The sequence below is a fragment of the Hyperoodon ampullatus genome (assembly GCF_949752795.1).
Source record: "Hyperoodon ampullatus genome assembly, chromosome: 15".
In the NCBI taxonomy this organism is placed as follows: domain Eukaryota; kingdom Metazoa; phylum Chordata; class Mammalia; order Artiodactyla; family Ziphiidae; genus Hyperoodon; species Hyperoodon ampullatus.
In genome coordinates this window covers 1250215-1270135 of record NC_136928.1, presented here as the reverse complement: position 1 = coordinate 1270135, position 19921 = coordinate 1250215, and the positions used below count along the sequence as shown (strand labels likewise).

The following is a 19921-nucleotide window of genomic DNA, read 5'->3' as shown; positions in this document are numbered from 1 at the left end:
GCCTACTCCGTCCTGCTCGGCCCCTCGGCCGGTGTCGAATGCCAGACTTTCACTTTCGGGTCACTGTTGACGGGGATGGAGCCGATTCCGAAGACTGTGGGGCTGGTCAAGCTAGGTAAGCAGGTGAGACAAGACCGGAGGGGGTCCAGGAGGCCTGGGGCAGCCCCAATTAGACCTGTTTTCAGTAGGATTTTGTGCTTCACGCGATGGGCAGAGGGCTCCAGCTCACCCACCCCGAGGCCCCCGGACGCGCCGCCGCCTTCCTTTCCTATAGACTGTCCTCTGCGGCCCGGATGCCCGCTGGGCGTCGCTGCTTTCCCCAAACTCTGCAAGGAATTCGGTCCTGAGGACTACGGCGACGAGGTAAAAAGGACTCCTTGAGAATTTCTTGGTGATCCAGGGGTCAGGACTCCGCGCTTTCACTGCCGAGGCCAGGGATCAGTACCTGGTCTGGGAACCAAGATCCCGCAAGCCTCGCGGCGCGGCCAAAAAAACAAAGCAGAACATAACTCTTCGCTGCTCTTCGGCCCGTTCCCTTTACGGTCACGCCTCTTTTCAACCTTCTGTGTTGAGCCCTGCCCCGGCCCGCCGCCGCGCGGGGCTCCGCCAGGGCTTTGGAGAGGCGTAACTGTGGGCCCTACTGCCAAGAAACGCAACGCAAGTGGAGGGGGCGGGGACGACTCAACGGTGATAAATGCCTGACGTGGGCAGGATCGGGCAGACGAGGGTCTCTTAGCTGAGGATTGGGGAGCGGGTAGGAGTTGCTTGGGGAAAGATATTACGAACAGAGGGGACAGTGTGTGCAAAGACACTAAAGCAAGGAAACGTTAAGAGAACGTCACTGAAGTGAGACCTTCGTTATGGGTTTGAGAGAAGAGGCGAGCAAGAGGACAGCAAGCGGTTTGAAAGTCCTGGTCTGGCACATGGGTTTGGATGTCCTGAAGGAGGTGGTAGGGTTATAGAGGGAGGGAGAGGATCAGATTTGGGAGCACTGAAAAGCTATCCTTCCAACTGCTACCACCAACTCAACAAGTCCAGAAGTTAATTCATCATCTTTGCAGATTCTTTGCGTTTCGTCTCATCTTGCTCTTGGTTGATAACACAAACTTCCATCCAGTTGCTTAATTCAGAAGTCTGAGAATCATTCTACACGTTCCTCCCCTTTCCTTTACCTCACCTGTGTAGCCAGTCACCAAATCTACTTCTGAAGCGTCTCTTCTATCAAATCCATTACTTCCATTCCTACTTCTGCTGCCACTACCTTAGTTCAAGAACTCATTCTTTCTGGCCTGAACAGTTCTAATGACCTGCTAACTAAACATTTCACCCCTAGACTCATCTCTTTCCCCAGTGCAATTTCATCTGAGCATTTCGCTTCCCAGATTAGATCCACTCCCACCACTAACAGGACAAAGTGCAAACTCGCTGGATCACACAATGTTCTTCCGGCACAGCTCCCGGCTGCGTCTCTATCACAATAGCCTCCTCACCCACCTGTCTGCCTTTGCTCATTCAGCACACACTTACTGAGCACCAACTATGTACTGAACACTGTTTTAGGCACTGGGAAGAAAGCAGTAAACCAAACAGACACAAATCCCTATAGTCAGTGAATTAGCAGTGTCTAGTGGGGGCAGCCAGTCAACAAATAAACGATATAGTATGTCAAATATGAGAAGTGCAGAGAGAAGTAAAGCCAGGAGGAGGATAGGGAACACTGACTGGAACTGAGAGGTTTTGCTTTTTGAAGGGAGTGGTCAGAGAAGTCCTCCCGCAGAAGATTTAAGCAGGGATCTGAAGGGGTGAAGGAATGAGCCACTCACTGGGGAAAGAGCATTCCAGGCAGAGGAAGTAACAAACACAAAAGCCCTGAAATGGGAGCACCCTTGGCGCATCGTAGGAACTTCAGAGGAGACCACTGCAGTTGGAGGAGGGCGAGAGGGTAGGAGATGATTTCATGAAGAGATTTGGTGGCCAGATCATGTGTGGCCAGGTAGTGAATTAAGAGAGTAGTATAGACTGTGTTTTGGGGAGAGATAGGAGGTCAAGGCGGTCCTTTCTTTGTTTGTCTTTAAAGATGGCTTTACACCAACTAGGGAAACAATCCTCGTTAGAACCACAGAATGTACAGGCCAAGCCATGAAGATCTTGCCTCATTTTGTGAATGAGGAAGCTGAGGTCCGGAGAGGTTAAATGACTTGTCCAGAATCAAACAGCCCAGTAGTGGCAGAGCCAGAACGAAGATGCAAGCAGCTGTGCTCCAGCACAGTGTTCCCTCCGGTTCTATGCTCCCTGGCTAATTAAGAGAGCAATAAAAAGCAATGAATAATCAGGTTTTAAATTATATAACATAGGCTATGTTAATGCACCTTGGTTGAGTGAGGGCAGAGATAACTGGAAATGAAAGGGTCTGGGAAAGCTTTGTGGGGAGATGGAATTTGAACTCTTGAAGGCGAGGCAAGTTGTGGTGAGAGAGAAGCTCAGAGCCAGGAGGGATTTGAGGACAGCTGGGGGAAGACCCCAAGGCTGGAAGGAGCCTGGTGGCAGAGGGAGGACGGCAGCTAAGTAGGAGAGCATTGCAAGGGAAGACTGGAAAGGTCAGCCAGGGAGCTTTTTGGAAGGCTCCGAATCCCAGGCTAGACTCAGTCCTGCCTGTGGCCCTGGCAGTGGGGGATTACTGGAAAATTCTGAGTAGGGGAGTAATTGCTGAGAGCTTGGTTTGGGGGAGAAACAGATGAAGTGCAGGGGAGAGGCCAGCCAGGAACTGTGGCACTCATTTAGGCATTGAGGTAGCTCCAGGGTGGATTATATGGGGGTGTTCATATTCAAGGATATGGCAGGGGACACGGCTGGAAGAGCAGGTAAGAGGGTTCCATGTCAGGGGCATCAGTGTGGCTGACCTAATGGCAGGGTGTCAGAGAAGCCTGGACTGAATGCCACCCTCAGCTCTCGGGAAGGTAGGAGAGTTAGTGAAGGCAGGTGATACACGTGAAAGTCAGGAGCAGCGTGTTTTGAGGTGCTGAGCAGGGAGAGGTCGGCCAGTAAGGTTTTCCAGGCTGGGTGGCTGGTTAGTGGTTGCCGTGGTGGAGCGGTCAACCCAGCCAAGCTCCTTGCTGTCTCCCAGAGTTCCCCACAACACCAACCTAATCTCCCCTCCCCGCCCCCTCCCAAGACATAGTGGATTTTTTTCGACGGCTTGTGGAGAATGATCCCCAGGGCCTGCGTCGGATCCGTGTGGGTGGGAGCGCCAGGCGGCTGCAGCTGTGGCACCGTGGTGGGGAGTGCAGGGGCCGGGCCCAGGGATTAAGGCTGGTACCCTGGGGGGTGGGGGGGCTGGCTTTCAGATGCTCCTCCCTCTCATGTTCTTTCTTTCCCTTCTCTTTCTCCCTCCTGACAGATTCCCTCTGGACCGTTTCTGTTACGAGGGGGAAACTACTGGACAGGATGACAAGGCCAAGGAGGCTGAGAGCCTGGGCGCCTACCGTGGTCTCCAAAAGTCCTCCCTATACCCTCCGCGAGGGTCTCAGCCCTGCCCTCAAAGCCCTTCTGCCTCAGCATCCTGCCTCAGTGACTCAGACAACCTGCTTCAGGTGGCCATGCCGCAGAGGCTCCTGCTGACGGAACAGGTGGGACTCTGGTTCTCCCAGTCCCCAGATTCCCATGTCTGTATTCTCTCCTAATCTGGATCTTTCAAGATTCGTTCATACTGCTGACCTCCCTTTCACTTTCTCTCTCTTTTCCTGCCACGTGCCCTTCCTCCTCCAGGAAGCCAGCCGTCTGGCTGAGGAGCTGGTGTCTGAGCAGGAGCGCATGAAACGGAAAGCAGAGAAGAAACGACTCAAAGAGAAGGCAGCTGGAGGGCAGAAGGAGTGGGGGCCCAGAGGGACTTGGGGGAGGGAAGAGGGGAGAACTCTAGGTGGCCAGGGGGTCCCACGGGGCTCAGGGACTGGAGGGTCTCCTGGAGGCCATTTGGTGCAGTGGTTCTGGAGTCACACTATGCTGTCTGGGCTGGAATCTGCCTCCTTACTATGAGCCCTCTGCCTGGTGACTGTCTTACCTGCTTTTTCACCTGTAAAATGAGGATGACAACAAAACCTACCTCATAGAGCTGCAAGGGTTAAATGCGATAGTGTATGCAAAGCTCCTAGTACGGTACCATGGCATGTAATATATATTGTCCACGTGAAGAATTGGTCTCAGGGTACAAATGGTGTGTGTTGGGGGGGGTGTTTAAGTATAGTGCTCAAACTACATCTTCCTCTTCCGCGTCACTGTCATTACAGCGTCATGACAAAAGGATCGGAAGCGAAGGGAGCGTTGGAGCAGGATGGCGGGGAGTCCAACGCGAATGTCCACAGGCAGGTACTAAGAGCACCAGGTACCAGGAGGTGGGTGCTGGAGAAGCAGGCGACCCCAGCACTGCACCTGTTCACCTCCCCTCCAGGCCGAGGCACTGCAGATGGGGATGGGAGCCCCCCGTCCAGCTCTGGGAGCCCAGCTCAGGGACAGTGTCGCCTGGGAGAGGTCAGGGCCCCCTTCCTTCCCTCTGTGGTCCCTGCCCACCCTCTCCTCCCACTTTTCTAGGACATGCCTCAGCCCTGCGCCTCCTTAACTTGCCTTTCTGCTCACAGGACTCACTGGATCTATCTAGTACCTTTGTGTCTCTGGCTTTGTGCAAGGTTGGGGACTGGCCCCCCAGTGCCTGCAGAGAAAAGGGACTGAGTCAGGAGCCCCAAGGCGGGAGCTTGGGTCCCCAAGAGAAGGTGAGTTAGGGGGAAGGAAGCACTCCAGAAGAAGAGAGCCCCAGGCAGAGTCATAAGGCAGAGGTGAGGAGGAGGCAGAAGAAGCTCAGCTGGAACCAGCGGGAGGGGCGCCAGAGGGCTCTGGGAAGTTACGCAGTCTAAGGGTAGAGGGCAGTGACCAGCAGAAGGAGTTCTCTGGCCCTAGGCTTAAGAGACCTGGGATCAAGCTCCATCACTGTCACCCTGACCCGGGGTAGTTTTCCTCTGCAAGAAAGCAGGGCTGATGCCATCTTGCAGACCCGTCACGAGGATTACATGAGTTGCCTGATACAAACTGTTTAAACAAAGGAGAAGGATTTGGGAAGGCTGAGGCCTTGAGTCCTGCTTGACTTTGCTCCCCATTCCCAGGCATCTCCAGGATTGCTGGCAGCTGCCGTACAGCAGGGCCAGGACTGAGATTCTTTCTCTCCCCTGCCTCACCCATCCCTCCCTGCGGTAGCCCCGTCTGAACCTTCCTACCCTCTCTCCTCCCCAGAGTTTGGTACCAGCTTTGCCCAAAATGGCTTCCACCACAAGGCCATGGTCCTCTTCACCCAGGCCTCGAAGCTTGACCCCCGGGACCACCGGGAGGTGGGGGCTTGGCCCCTGTGCTGGGACGTCAGGGCAAGCCGGGCGCCGAGGGAGGACCTGGACTTGTGGCCACTTGGTCTTTATCAGGTTATCTGGAAGTCGCTCATTCTGCCGTGAACGGCCGGGTCAGCCAGTGTGGGCCCTGGCTGATGCCCAGGTAGCCCTTACTTTGCGGCCTGGCTGGCCCCGGGGCCTCTTCCACCTGGGCAAAGGCTTGATGGGACTGCAGGTAAGGGGTCTGTGGTTGGAAGCAGAAGAGGAATTTGAGTGGAATCGGGTGGGGATCAGGTCTACACTGACATTTTCTAGTTAAGCTACTACCACAATGTCACAATGTTAGTGGTACTGGGAACTAGAGCCAGTTTGGGAACGGGGGCAGTTTTCAGTTCCCTGACCCCACTGACACCTAAACTTTCCTCTTTCTCGTTCCTCTGGGACCGAAGCGTTTCAAAGAGGCAGCTGCCGTGTTCCAAGAGACGCTGAGAGGCGATCCCAGCCTGACGCAGCCTGCGGGCCCCACCCCTGCCTTCTACAGCTGCTCTGGTAAGGGGACCAGACCCACTCTCATGCTGCGGGGGAAACAGAGAGAACTGGCCGGGACTGCAACACCAAGTGGTGCTGCTTTCTGCCTCAGGCAAATAAGGGGGATGGGCAGGAATGCATGGGATGAGGGGCGCACAGGCAGCACTGCTGGAAGGAGTATCAGGTGCCCCTCCCTCTTCTTTCTCAGCAGGACCAGCGAGGAGGAAGCCCTGGGCCACCCCTGTCAACTGGACTCCCCTATGCATTGCCCCATGTTGAGCTGGGGCCTTCAGGCCTCCTCCCCCTCAGTTGCCCTGGAAGCGCTGCTCCGAGGGCCCCTGGCCTTCTGTCTCCACGCTTGCATTATCCCCCACATCACCTGAGCCACTCCAGCTGGTCCCTCCCCCATACTCAGAGCAGAAGACCCTGTCCTCTCCATTTCCAGGACTCCTCAGAGGGCTGGGGCATGCTGGGACTTGGGCCCCAGCACCTACCTCACACCAGATGAAGGAGGACCTGTCCCTAATAAGGCAAGGCCATGTGTGCATGGTTGGGAACATCCCTGGCAGTCATGCCTCTTGCCACAGAGACCTTCTGATGCGAGAAAGGAGCCCTACCTCCTCTGAAATAGGCTTTCTTTGGTTCTTAAGCAGATGGCTTCTTCTGGGAGCAGTACGGAAAAGTAAAACCCCCCAAGGCTCAAGAAGGGGTCTGTACAAAAGGTCAGGTCTTCAGACTGTAACAGACCTGGCAGCGGGGGCATTCGAGGCTTGCCCTGCTTCTTGGCCCTGGGGGACTCACTCACCGGCCAGAGCTCTGTGCTCAGGATGGGGTCACAGTAATGAATAAGGCCCAAGTCTCGCCCTTCAGCTTGACAGATGCTCACGTCTTCCTAATCCCAGTTCTTGCCCCGTTTTCTCAAGCCTGAGCTCCTCATGCTGTTTCCTGTCCACCCTTCCATGCATATTCTGACCTCTGCTTTGCCCAGTGGTCTGATGCTCACCTCCTCCCACTGCTAGAAGGTTCACCAAGGGTTTGTATTTACCAGCTTACCAGCTCCTGCCTGGAGCTGGCAGAGCCCATATCTCCACGTACCTGCACTGCTGGCTCTCCCACGGATGGGGCCTTAGCAGGTACCCAGGCTTCTGCTACTTTGGTCATGGTCTTTCTCCACTCCAGCACTGGGCATTGTAACCAGCCTTTCCCCCATGTGAATTGACTTAATTTTTCCCACCCAGGGTCACTGCCCCTGAAGAAGGCTAAAATCCTCTACTTTCTGTATAAGAATCATGACCTCCTTCTGGTTTCTCCTCGAAGATCCTGGCAGCTGCTCCTGACTGGTTCCTCCCTAGCTCTGCCTGGGACTCTCAGCTCATTTAAATGTGGATCTGCAGGGGACTTTCAGGCCTCCAGAAGGCCTTTCCTAGAGGAACCATTCATCAGGATGAATGACTCTTGCTGCCCTATGGGTCTTATTCAACACCATTTGCACCTTGCGATAGGAGATGCTGAAGCACCTCTTTATTTAAGGCTGTCCCAAATTCTTTTACTGTTTATGGTTTCAGGCCCCTTAAATACTGTATGACAGATTGAAGTCTGCCATTACTAGTTGGGTCAGATTTCTTAACACCTGTGCTTCAGTTTCCTCATCTGTAAAACGTGGGCAATCCCTACCTCACAGGGCTGTTGTGAGGCCTGAAAGTGTGAGAACCTACCTGCCGAAAGCCTGGTACACAGTGGGTGTGAAATAAACTGATTTTTATCTGCAATTGTCCTACGTATTCATGATTCCAACACTGGGAAGAGGAGTGTGAGTGAATTGCGGCTTATTTCACAAAATACAGAGTTTGTGGGACTGTGGTTCTCAAAGCGTGGTCCCTGGGCCCCCAGCATCAGTGTCACCTGGGAATTTTTTACAAATACAAATCCTCAGGCCCCCTCTTCTAAATCAGAAACTGAAAGAGTGGGCCCAACAGCTTGTGTTTCAGTAAGCCCTCCCGGTGATCCTCAGGCACCTGACGTTTGGGAAGTTCTGCTCTAGGACCTAGCAGAGGAGACACCCATCCAGGAGGCCATTTTGGTGGGACAGGTTTGAGTTTTGTTTATCCAAGCCTTGATTATAAGAGGTGGTAGCACTGGGCTAGAATTTAGGAAGCCCTAAGTAGCAGAGGGTTACGGCTCAGAGCCAGTTAACTTGCCTGAACCGTACCTTCCTGACTAGAATTATTTGCCCTGGGAGTTCTTTGCTCATGCCTGGCTGGCAGGGGGGTGGGGTTCGGGAGAGGTAGCTGTGTTTGTTTAAGGGGTGATTATATCACAGTGCCTCCATACCAGGCCTGCTCATGTGGCCCTCTTGTTCTGGACTGGGGCTAGGAAGGTGGGACTTACATGCTTTGGGGACTCCACTAGGGCTCCTGGCCCCTCAAAGAAGGGCCACCCACCACTACTGTATGGCATCTTTGCTTTCAGGCTGAGCTGCTCCTTGCTCTTCCAGCCCCTCAAAGAAATGTCCCCGCCCCAGTACCTCTTAGACTGTCCTGGACTTGAATCTTTCCCAAGAGCCGTAGGACTCCTGACACCTTGCCTCCACTTTGTCCCACACTCACACTGCTAACTGGTAGGGTTCTGACCCAGCAGCCTGAGTTCTGAATCCCCAGGGCTGGAAAGCAGAATGACCAAACATCCTGGTTTTCCTGGGACTGAGGGATTTCCAAGAGCTTTCAGTGGTAAAACTGGGAAAGCCCTGGGCGAACAGGAATGAATTGGTCACCCCCATCTAAAGGTTCCAGAGAGGCAGTCTTTAGAGGTGATGAAGGGAATACTGATGGAGCCCTGAACAGGAGCCAGGGGAGGTACGTGTGTGTCGTATATGTGTACTGTAGAGGCAACACAGGTGCAAAGAATACTTTTCGTATATAATAGGTGACAGGTTCTTAGCTCTGTACTAGTAGTCATTATCTGTTCCTGTCAATGATGTCATTTTCCTTCCAGTTGCCCAGGGTTTCCAGGTTGTCTTTGACTCCTCCAATCTTTGGTCACTGGAGAAATTACACTGATTCCTGTTTCATAACAACCTTCCTCCCCACTCCGAGTCTGGCCCTGAGTTCTCTCTGCTCTTACTTTTTGCAGTGGCCAGAGCTACACTCCATCAGGTCTGTGCCAGGCACCCTGCACATGCAGCCGATGAGCGTGCCCTAAACACTGCTCTTATACCTCTCCCCGCTAAAGCCTCCAAGAGCCATGACATGCTCTGTCTACAGTACAACGCCTAAATTCCTACCTTTGGCGCTTCCCTCTCTCTGCTCTGTGAACACTTCTTTCGGTTAGTAGTGCCAGCCCCCACTTACAAGCTTCATGACATGATCATGGGCTTCTGTGATTTCATTCTCCTTATCCTTAAAATGAAATTAAAGTCTCATCTCATGGGATTTATTGTTAAAGATTAATCCATGCAAAGCATTCGGAACTGTGTCTGAAAATGCCAGGTTCCTTTCTGCCTTCCAGCCTCGTTCACTTCCCTGAAATATCCTTTTCTGGGACTTCTACCTGCAGCTGAGGCCCTAGCTGACACACACCCCTCCCCCACCCCCAGCGCTGGCTGGATTATTCCCAGGGCATCCTGAGAGTGGGACTGTGGCACCTGAGCATGGGAAGGTCTGAGGAGGGAGGAAGGACTGCTGAGGAGGGACTCCTAAAGATGAACAGGGATGACCGGGCGTGGGGGAAGACCTGCATCACGGGGAGTGTTCCTTTTCCCTCCCCATCACATGCAGGAGGATGATTAATTACCAGCGTTAGAAATTAATCTCAGAAATGTCTGCTGGAGGAGGTGGGCTGGGCTCTCTGCCCTGCAAGCAGCTACTCTAAGCTCAGCCTCAGCAAGTAGGACCAGTCCTTCCCACCCTCCCGCCACCACCATCATCCTGGTGGTGACATTTTCCGCCCAAGTGTGGGGTGGGATGGAGGTCCCAGAAGCAGGGGTATGTCCTCTCTCCCAGAGCTCATCACTTTGCCTGTGTCTCAGCGTAGGATTCTCTCTGTGGGGGCGAGGAGAGGGGTCGGGACTCTATTAACAAATGACCTCAGGGTGGGGAAAAAGGAGAGTCAGGCAGGACGCTGTCACTCTGGGGCCAGTCTATTAGTTAGGTGCAAGGTCTCCCAGGTGGCAGCTGATCAAACGCCGGGTGGAGACCTGGAACTAAGGCGGCCAGGAGAGGAGGCGTACGCGCCCGCAGCTACCAGGGTCCCGTGCTCTTCCCTCATCCCGCAGTCTCCAGAGCATAAAGCTGACAAGCACCAGCTCTGAAGGCTGGTTGGATGCCTGGGTCCACATCCTGACCTAGGGGTTGTTCTTTTATAAAATGGGCATAATTATATCACCTACCTTATAGGGTTGCGTGAGGGTTAAAGGAAACATCGGATTTAAAGCGCTCGGCACGGTGCCAAGCACGGAATCTTCGCAATAATCAGCAGATTTTGCTCTTCCTGCTGGGAGCGCCAGGATTGAGGCGTGCTGCGGCGGAGTCTCGACTTTATTCTCAACAACTGGGAAAGGTGGGCGTCTGGACTGTGAGCCGAAGGGGCCCGGGTCGACACCCTCCCTTTACCCCGGAGCCCAGACAGGACGCGGAGGCGCGGAGCCCTGGGCCCCAGAGCCCTGGAGATGGCTTTGCCTTCAATCTTCCACCTGTATCTCTTCATCTGACAATTGGGACCCAGAGTCAGGCCGGGCGGGGCCAGGGCAGAGGCCTGGGGCGCCGTCAGGCAGCGCGGGGCGGCACTGGATTTCGGGGGACAGCGAGCGCAGCGAGGCCAGGTCGGCGCGCAGCTCCTCCACGTCGCGCTTGAGCTTGGCTCGCCGGTTCTGGAACCACGTGACGACCTGCGCGTTGGCCAAGCCGAGCCTCGCCGCCAGCCCGTCGCGCTCGGACGGTGCCAGGTACTTCTGGAAGACAAAGCGCCGCTCCAGCTCCAGCACCTGCTGCGCGGTGAACGCCGTGCGTGACTTCCGCCGTCTGCGGCCGGCCCGGCCAGGGCCCAGCGCGCCTGGGTCCGCGCGGCCTGCGGGGACAGGGCGGGGGTCAGCCTTCTTCTAGCTTGCGGGAATCAGGCTTCGGGCCGGGCGGAAAAGCGGGGGTGGGGTCAAGCCAGCGAGGGGGGCGTTGGTGCGGAGCGAAAAGACGGACGGGAGCCGGAACCGCCGCCCCTTCCCGAACTTTGCGAGGGGGGAGGGTGGTATTTCAGCCCGGGGGTGGGGCACAAAGTGGAACCGGCCACTGGGGTACTGGAGGCAGGAGGCTGAGGGTATCTTGCGGGGACCGGGGAGTGGGAGGAGGGCGGGACAAGCCAGAGAACTGGTGCGCGGTCAGGCGGTCTAGGGCGGGGCCTTTGAGGCCTTCCGGAGCCCCTGGTGGAGCGGGCTTGCAGGTCTGGGCCAGCACCAGAGGCAGGGGCCCACCATGGTCAGAGTAGGCGCAGCCAGCCGGAATGGCGAGTGTAAGAGAGCCTGCACCGTGCCCTTCTTCAGACTCGTGGGTGTCGGGCACTCTCGGCTTATTCTGTTTGGGTGACACGGGCGCCCCCACCTCGAGCCCAAAAGGGAGAGAGTGGGGGTGCAAAGGGCGAGGAGAGGCGGAGTCCAGAGTCCCGCGGCCCCTGAGGCTCCGAGGAACTTCTGCTCCTTGCGCCCTCTCGAGAGGGGACCGGCTTGGAGCGGAGCTCGGTCACCGGAGAGGCCGAGCCTCGCCTGCCCGCGCTTCCAGCGCCGCCCGTGCCCTGGCGCGCTCATCTGCAGCCTCCGGGCCAGGCCCTTTGTCTCCGCTCTGGCCTTTCTCTGTCGCGATTGCCCCGCGCAGTTCTCGACAGACTGGCCCTTCCCCTCGGCGCTGGCAGCCTCCAGGAGCGGGCGCGGAGCCTGGGAACTGACGGAGGGGAGGGGAGAGGAGGGAGAGGCAAGGCCCGGCACGTGGGCTGAGGGCAGGGTGTGCGGATTAGGGTAGCGGCCAGGGTGAACGAAGGTTCGAGACCGGGAACCTGGAGGAAAGAAATGGGGAGAAGGCCAAGTCACAGTGAGCGGCCTCGCCGGCGCTGTACCTTCAGGGGGCTGCGGAGCGTGCCCGTCCAGTACGCGGAAAGCTTTACTGGTCAGCTCCTCCAGCGCGCACAGCGGCGACGTGGGACCTTGGCTCGACTCTGGAAGCTGCGACGCAGAGGGTCCTCGGGGAACCATGTGCGGGCCTAGGATGTCTGCGATGCTGAAGGGTGTCCGGGGTGTCCGGGGCTCGGATCCCGAGCTCATGGCCAGCCGGGCTGTGGCGGTCCCGCCGCCCGCCGCGCTCGGCTCCGCAGCTGCCTGGGCCCCAGCGCGGCTCCCGATCTGGGCCCCCAGCCTCGGACCCGCCCCCCGCGCTGGGCCCGAGCCTCGAGTGCCCCTCCTCCTGCGCCCCCACCCCCCAACCCGGCCGGGTCGGCGGTGGGTCTGGAGCTGGTAGACGTCCCGGCAGCGGTATTTCTACAGGGTGGGGAGGTGTGGAGAGAAACCGGAGAAACAAGCCGCCAGGCCGGGCCGCAGGGCTGCTCTGCGCTGCCGGACGCGGCGCAGTGCACACTCGGGCTGGACCCTTCCTGGGCGGCCCCCAGATTCTGTATACCACAGACTCCCCGCCTAGCCGCAGCTCTGGCTCATAAACTCGTCGGCAATAAAATTGCTTTCCCTGGCCCCAGCGGCTGGGGAGTCGCAAAATTCCGAAAAGGGAGAGCAGGGCTGGCAGTGGCAGGATACGCAGCCTCACCTAGTAGGGACCCCTGTCTCCTGACCCGGCCCCTCGTTCCGCCCCATCCCTGCGGAACGCTCTTAAAGAGGTCGGGCGGCTGGAAGTTATTAGCGCGGTGCTGGGGGCTGGGGGACTCGCAACTTGGAAGGACCTGGCCGGGCGGAGCGACTGTAACCGGGAATGCTGGGGATGCCGTGGGGAAGCAAGTGCAGGTGAGTGGACTCTGCCGGCTCTCTGGCTGGACCCAAGGCTGTCCCGCTGCGGCTCAGAGGCCCTGAGGAAGTCAAAACACATGGAGAAGGGGCCGGAGACCTGGGCCTCAGGAGAGAGGACCCAGCAAACCAGAGCTAGTGTTACCGCCCAGGAGGGGTCTTTGCCAGTGAAGCCTGGGCTTCCTGGTTACTCTTCCCATCTATCCGTCGATCTGTCTGTCTTTGTCTTCTTCTTAAGCTCCTGTCGTTGGAGTAGAGGTCCTTCAGCCTGGAGAGGCCCAGAAACCACCCAGCAGCGTCTACAACAGTGGAGGCGGCCACTGGTCACTGCCCAGGAGCATCAGGGTCACTCGCTATAGAAGAGTGACTTGAAGCGCAGACTTCATCTACTCAACCAGATCCTGGGACAGAACCCCTGCCAACCCAGGGGCAGATTCTAAGGCCTGGGATATTCATTCCTATTTTATCTGGGTTCTGTCTTTCTCACTTCTCTCCCACAGCTAGCCCTGGGCTTATACCACAGCCCTCCTTTGTAGGAAGAAGACGGCTCTGGGACAGCACTGCTCACCAGTGGAGGCCCAACAGGGCAAGGGTTTTGTTCACGTATCACATCCCAGAGGCAGAGAAGCCCCACCACTCCTGAGGAACTCACCACTCCTAAGGGACTCGCTGCTATGATTTCTTCTGTTTTTTTCGAACAGTGCCATGAAGAAGTGGACCAGTCCCTCCTGGATTGTCCATTACGTCACCTTCTCTGTAGACTTCTGTACCTCCCACCATTTGTGCAGTGATACTCTGAGTCCACCTGTCTATTCTCTGGGGCAAGTGGAGCCTGCAGTTGGGGTGCCCTGAACAGAGCTTGGGAGATCCAAGACACCTGGGTCAAAGACCCTTGACAAGGACAGGAAAACACTTTGATAATGGGGGGCAGGGAACCTCATGTAACCTGAGGCAGTGACATAGCCCACACCCAACAAAGAGTATTCTTGGTAAAGGGCTCCCTCCCAAGGCACCCCCCATCCCCTAAGACTCACAGAGGCACTCACGTAGTACCTCCATGGCAGCCTAAGCAATAAACTCAGCCCAGTGGGCCACTGTTGGATCAGAGAGCAGACAGTGGAAAGCTGAGATGCCAGGACCTTGTTAATTGGTTATTAATGGTGGCAGGTGGAGGAAGGCCAGGAGAGATCCTCTTAGCTGGAGGCCTCAGCCCCCTGAACCATCCTGGGGGGTTCACTTAATCTGCAATTAAAGAAGGTCTCAGGAGGCTGCAGGAACTGCCTAGCCTGTGTCCCAGGCCTGTCACCAAACAGACACTCCAGCCTTCACTCATGCATCTTCTTATGTAGCTTTTATGTCATCTCTTCTGCTGTCATTACTCCCGTGTGTCGGTGTGGGGCTCTCCTGAAGGGCCTTTGCTTTCCTCCCTTCTGTCTCTCCAACATTTTCCCCCTTGCAACCGGGCTTAGGAACGGGGTTGGACAATGGGGTTGGGCAGTCCCCAGATGTGGGTTTGGGGGAGGAGAGGGAAGGAGAGACTAGTAAATGGAAGAGGCCACTTACAGCAGAGCCCAGCTAAGGTCATCTCAGCAGCCAGGGACTTGTCCAGACAATTGTGGGGCCACAGGAGGGGACTTTTCCCAGCAAAGCCCCTGGAACCTGAGCTGGGGAGAAACCAGATCCTCCGAGGGGGGTAGGAGGAAGGGAATGATTAATGAGGGAGATTAAGAGATTAAACCTGGGTTCTGGGCTGAGGAGGGGGGCGCTTAGCTGTCTCACAGGCTTCCCCCAGCCCCAGCTTGGCAGCGCTGCTGCTCTCCAGTGCACCTCTTCCCACCATACCTCCCACCCCCGTGGTCCAGCCCTCTCTGCCTTGGGTCCTCCCCAGAGCCATCCAAAGACGTGAGCCTACATTGCTGCCTGCCACCCCCGCTTCTGCAACAGACTCTCCCCATTGTCCCTGCAGACATTTGGGGGTCCTCTGCTCGCTCCTCTAGCAGAGATCCCATTTCTCACTTTCCCTCCAGAAGGCACCTCCATTCCCACTTAAGGGTGCCTTCTCAGCCGCCCGCAACACCCTCTTTCACAATTCCCTTTCCTCATCACCCCCATCTTATTTCTCATTCCCTGACGCTGCGCCTCTGACCCGTCTTGCCCTCCTCAGCCTCTCAGCTTGCAGATCCCTCTACCCAGGGCTGCCCCAGATGTACCCCTCTTCTCGGCATCCATATCTGCTCAATAAATGACCTTTAGTCCCCTGGATTTTCCACCCCACGCACTTCTCTGAATTCTGTGAGTGTTAAAGGGGGGCGGAATCCTCAGAACAACCCCCTTGGGTTGGTGGACGGCCGAGGACAGTCCCAAGAGATGTGCTTGTGCTCCTCCCGCCCCCACCAGGGGAAATCCCTTAACCAGAGTGCGAGGGAAGTGGGCATTTTAGAGAAGAAACTCCAGGCAGAGGAGCTGGGGTGGGGAGTCCACACATCTCACACATTTCTGGGATGGTTTTCTCTTTCAGAAAACGTTAATGCAGATATAACCGATGCAGACATAAATTTTAGTTTCCTCACTTCTAGGGCCTCAGGTCTGTGAGTTCTTTCAGGCCTTTACGCTGGCTCACGAAAAGCTCTGCGCAGTTGCCGCCCAGCAGGGGTGTGCGGGCCGGGGTGCGGGAGCGGCGGGATGCTCAGACACTCCCCCACACCCCTACACCGCTGTACCCCTTGGGACTCCTTGTGGCAGGGAAGTCCCTTTTCCCTCTCTCCTCACCCCCCGCCCACCCCCAGGTCCTGGGAGAGGCTGGCCAGGCTGAGAGAGACGGTCCTCCCCCGTGCCAAAGGCCAGAGCCAATCTCGGTGCCCCCTCCCTCAGGTGAGCGTGGACCACGAAAGGGGTTTGGTGAGAAAGGGCATCGGGCAAGGGCGAGCTTGGCCCTGCAGGTGAGGACCGACGCCCCCGGCGCCCCGCGAGGTCCCGCGCGCCTGAGGGAGGGCTGCGTGCTGGGAAGGCCCCGCGGCCGCTTCTCTGAGCGCAGCGCGGGCGTTCTAGGTCCCCAAGCCCCAGAGAACCGTGGGCTTGATTTGCCCGCTGTGGCGCAGATCGGGACCCGAGTGAGCCCGAGGGTCAGGATCTGCGTGGGGCAGGCCAGGGACGGAAGTAATGGACCCACAGACGGAGGGAGAACGGCGCGGTCGCCCGCAGCTGGTCTGCATCGGCCACTTCGGGAGACGCACGGCGGCTACCGCCACCACTGCCACCCCGGCTGACAGACACACAGAAAAAGGCTCCACTGAGCCGGGGGCGAGGCGGGGAGCCGCTCCAACCCAGATCCAGGCCTGAGCACCTTCCGCTGCTTCTTGGCCGCAAGGCATGTGTCATCAAAGGCCTCATCCCGAGGCTCGGTTCTCAGGTCTCCCGTCTCCAGCAGCCTTATCTTCTGACCGGGCCTGCTAGATGTCAAGCTGCCGCCAAGCCCCTACTGGACTGCTCTGCAGGGGCGTTTCCTTTCTCCTTACCTCCACTACCGCGCGCCCCCGCCCCCGGAAATGCCCTTTCACACACAAATGCCTTGAGAACCTTCTAAGTGCTGCGTGCTTGAGTGGGCCTGGGAGTACCCAAGCTTAAATTCAGGGTGAAGAGAATGGGGAACCCTGGGATAGATATAATTCATCAAAACCCTCCAGATATATGCTGGCATAGAGGCAGGCCAAAGACACTGAAGAAGGCCCTGATTGTGGCTGAGGGAAGGTTTTCTGGAGGAGGTGACACTGAGGCTTTCGAGGACAGCTGGTGGGGGCGGTGGGCGCGTTCCAGGCCTGAGGCCTGAAACATGTGAGGCTCGGGAACCTTGGAGGTGGTGCCAGGAAGGCACTGGGCCTGGGCCGGTGGCCCTGCAGTGTCCCTGCTGCGTGCCCAGAGTTCACCAAGGGCTCTGCCTTGCTGTCTGCAGTGTCTCCACATGTGCCTTCCTCTTGGCCTACAAAAGCTTCATCCATGGGGAGGGAAGCCCACGCCTACTGTGCCCTGGGAGCGAGCTCAGGTTTTTGCCCCCGAGCCTCTGGCTCTTTCAGCCAGTTCAGGCCACCTTCACTATGGCCCTCCCCTGGGCCCTCTGCCACCCAAGCTCCATCTGGGGAAGCTCAGGCACCTTCAGCCCTCACAAGCTATACCCAATAGGCCCCTTGAATTCATGGAGTCAGACTGGCCAGCGCCAGATTCAGGCTTTAAAATCAGGTTTAACATTTATGCTGCCTATGCCATCCAGTTTGTCTCAGATTCCACAGCAGCCCATTAGCTTCCTTCAGGAACTCCTTGCTTTGGCCTCCAGTCCCCTCCTCTGTTACTGTCTGGCTCAAACAGACAAGGAATGCTTGTTGAATTACTCAGTGGAGTTCTCGCCTTGTTGCCTCCCTCTTGTTCCTAAAAAGTGCCTCTTCTGAGCACCAGTTCCCTCTTTTCAACTACCCTCTCCACACCCTGGCTTCACCTAGCCCAGGTACCTGAAGGCCCACTGAATCTCCTGTGGACAGCGAGGTTTCCAGCTGTGACTATCCCCATGTGTTCTTGCATCCCGATTTTTTTAAGGCTCCTCCCATAGTGCAATTCTTTCTATTTTCTTTCAAATGTCACTCTTCTTCAGTCCTGCAGTGGCCACTGTCAAACCCTAGCCCCATTCTCACCACTATTGAATGAGGATACCTCCAAGTCAGGCCTGCATTGCATGTGGCAACATTCAAGGACGGTGAGAGCTCCCCGTCCCTTCACCAAAAAGAGCTGCTATGAATGGCCTGGCTTCACTTAGGTCACCTTCAGAGTTTTACCTATGTAGGGTCCTCTACGGCTTTCCTCTGGCAATTCACTGAGGGAACACCAACATAGAGAGGCCCTCCTTCCTGATGAAACTCAAGAGGGAAGCAGGACACAGGACAAAGCATGAGTGTGTGGCAGGAAAAAAGGGGAAAAGATGCCTTTTTTTGAAGTTTTTATTTCAAAAAATAAAGCCAAGGTTAATTTCACATAAATATCTGGGGCGGGAAGGGCCGAGGGATAGGTGGGGGCTTGGTCCCTACCTCCTCTTCTCTTTCACACTGTATTGTAAGAGCAAAGGGGATGGCTGAGGAGAGAACCAAGGGAAGAAGTGGTCAGTGGGAACATTCCTACCCAAGAGGCCCCCTCGGCCTGCCCCTGCCCTGGAGGCTGCCTGGGCACTGGCTCACCTTGCCGAACCAGCGGGAGAGCCATATCTGCTTCATGGTCATGTGATCAGGGAGAACTTCATTGTCAAAAAGGAGCTGCACCTAGGAGGGAGATGGGGCACGGTTTTAAGAACTATCCTCTTGCACAGGTCAAGAACTACCCTGGTCTACCCTATACCCTGTTCCTCCTTTCTTAGCCAACCCCCCCCCAAAAAAACTTACTATGGGATACTCACATGCTGGGGATTTAGCATCAAGCGGTGACAGAGAACCCTCCGGAGATGGCGAACTTCAGCTCTAACGGAACATCGGACGTATTTGTTCTGGGGGTGGGGAGGGCAAGGAAGAGAACAGGTGCGTGAGGGAAGGGCCGTGGGGAGGTGAGTCTCCTTCAAGAGGCCCCCCTCAGCCCCTCTCACCTGCAGGACGCTTTTATTCTTGTCTTTGCCAGAACTGGGGGGGAAACAGACACAGGTTAGGGAGCTCTGTCTTTCCCCCGTCCCCTGCCCAGAGCCATGATATACTCTCTTCAAGTGAACAGACACTCCCTTACGGCTCGCCCACTCCCTGAGCCCCTCCCTGCCTCTGGGTCATTGTCACTGTCACTTCAGATAGCCCATGACCTGTCCTTCACCTCAGCCGCTCCAGGCATAGGCTCAGCTGCTCATCATAGCGATAGTAGTGGGCTTTTGAGTGGTCGAAGCTGCTGAAGGGGAGGCCAAGGTTGCTCAGGGCTGGCTCTGAGAAAGACAGAGTGATGAGGAGAGTGGCACAGGTTCCAGACGCCTGTTCCCCGGGGAGCAAAGCTGGGCAGGAGGAACGCTCTGGGAGTTTTTCCTTAGCCTCCTGCTACCAAGAGACATACCTTCCCCGCTGGGCTGGGTGACCCGGTCCAAGCCTCGGGACTGGTAGAATTCTCGGATCCGTTTCTCTTCACCTAGAAGGGAGCGGCGTACAGGAAGTCAAATATAAGCCCTCCCTCATTCTTTGTCCCTCTAGCTGTCAAGCTCTTTCCCAAAGCCCTTGTCATCTCAAGCTGTCACCCAGCATCAGTCCTCTAGAGGCCCCTCAAAGTCAGGTTGGTTACTCACTGTCTTGCAAGCCTGGCACTAGCTTGTACACGATGTCCTGCATGACCCGGTCCAGTTTGAGGTTGAGCAGTGGCTGTGTCTCGTGGATCTTGATGTTGCACATGGGGCAGTACTTGCTGGTTTGGAGGTACTTCACAATACAACTCTTGCAGACTGCAAGAAGAGAAAAGCAAACTCTCGGGCCCTCTGGAAATCGGGTTCATGGGCTGGGTGGGTCGCCTGGGTGGTTGGGGCAAGCAGCCGAGAGGCTGGCAGCCGGCTTAGTGGGAAGTGGGGCCTGGAAGAAACAGCCAGGGTCCTGGGCACTCACACGTATGAAGACACTCTGTTATGGTGGTGGCATCCACGAAGTACCCTGCGCACAGGCAACAGACGATGTGCTCATTCAAGTCTTTGATCTTTACTCGGACCTCCTCCTGCGGACACACCCTCCGTCAACGACCACTCTCCCAACCCCAACCCATGTGCCTTCACAACTTGGAAGTCGCCTCTCATCAGACCCCAAGGCCAACACGGCACCCTGCGCCGTCAGCCGATTAGCTCCCGGGGATTGACACTCTCCCTCCGCCCAGCAGAGGGCTCCGCGCACAGCGGGGTCTCCCTCCAAGCCAACTCGCCCCACCTTCCTTTCCCAAGGGAGACTACAAAGCGGGAGCGGCACAATGCGCAGGCGTCCTAGCCTGCAGTTTGGCAACCCGACCGCAATCGCGCAGGCGCATTGGGCACCCTGTCTCTGCGCAGGCGCACTGGCGCCCG

The 19921-nt window shown here is 56.6% G+C and overlaps 3 protein-coding genes across 5 annotated transcripts; 1 reads left to right on the top strand and 2 right to left on the bottom strand.

Annotated features, from left to right (window-relative positions):
- Positions 1 to 75: 75 nt before the first annotated feature.
- On the top strand, positions 76 to 6402 carry TTC31 (tetratricopeptide repeat domain 31; the record flags this gene model as incomplete). The annotated part of the gene is given in 15 exon segments (XM_079721490.1): positions 76 to 115; positions 275 to 363; positions 3172 to 3281; positions 3398 to 3626; positions 3766 to 3869; positions 4284 to 4524; positions 4632 to 4769; positions 4773 to 4826; positions 5151 to 5196; positions 5242 to 5389; positions 5460 to 5601; positions 5816 to 5858; positions 5861 to 5908; positions 5911 to 5915; positions 6103 to 6402. Coding segments are annotated over 15 exon segments (1737 nt in total).
- A 4167-nt stretch (positions 6403 to 10569) lies between these two features.
- Positions 10570 to 12192, bottom strand: LBX2 (ladybird homeobox 2; the record flags this gene model as incomplete). The annotated part of the gene is made up of 2 exons (XM_079721259.1): positions 10570 to 10955; positions 11988 to 12192. The coding sequence occupies 2 exons, from the start codon at positions 12190 to 12192 to the stop codon at positions 10570 to 10572; spliced, it is 591 nt and encodes a 196-aa protein (XP_079577385.1).
- A 5686-nt stretch (positions 12193 to 17878) lies between these two features.
- On the bottom strand, positions 17879 to 19590 carry PCGF1 (polycomb group ring finger 1). 3 transcript variants are annotated; one of them, XM_079721194.1, is made up of 8 exons: positions 19476 to 19590; positions 19166 to 19318; positions 18940 to 19011; positions 18709 to 18814; positions 18494 to 18527; positions 18311 to 18397; positions 18096 to 18176; positions 17879 to 17992 (listed from the first exon to the last, which is right to left on the bottom strand). In XM_079721194.1, the coding sequence occupies exons 2-8, from the start codon at positions 19266 to 19268 to the stop codon at positions 17945 to 17947; spliced, it is 531 nt and encodes a 176-aa protein (XP_079577320.1). In that variant the 5' UTR covers positions 19269 to 19318; positions 19476 to 19590; the 3' UTR covers positions 17879 to 17944. The 3 variants fall into 3 exon arrangements, with proteins under 3 accessions (XP_079577320.1, XP_079577321.1, XP_079577319.1); XM_079721195.1 differs by having other exon boundaries at positions 18311 to 18527; XM_079721193.1 differs by having other exon boundaries at positions 17912 to 18176.
- Between the last annotated feature and the right edge of the window lie 331 nt (positions 19591 to 19921).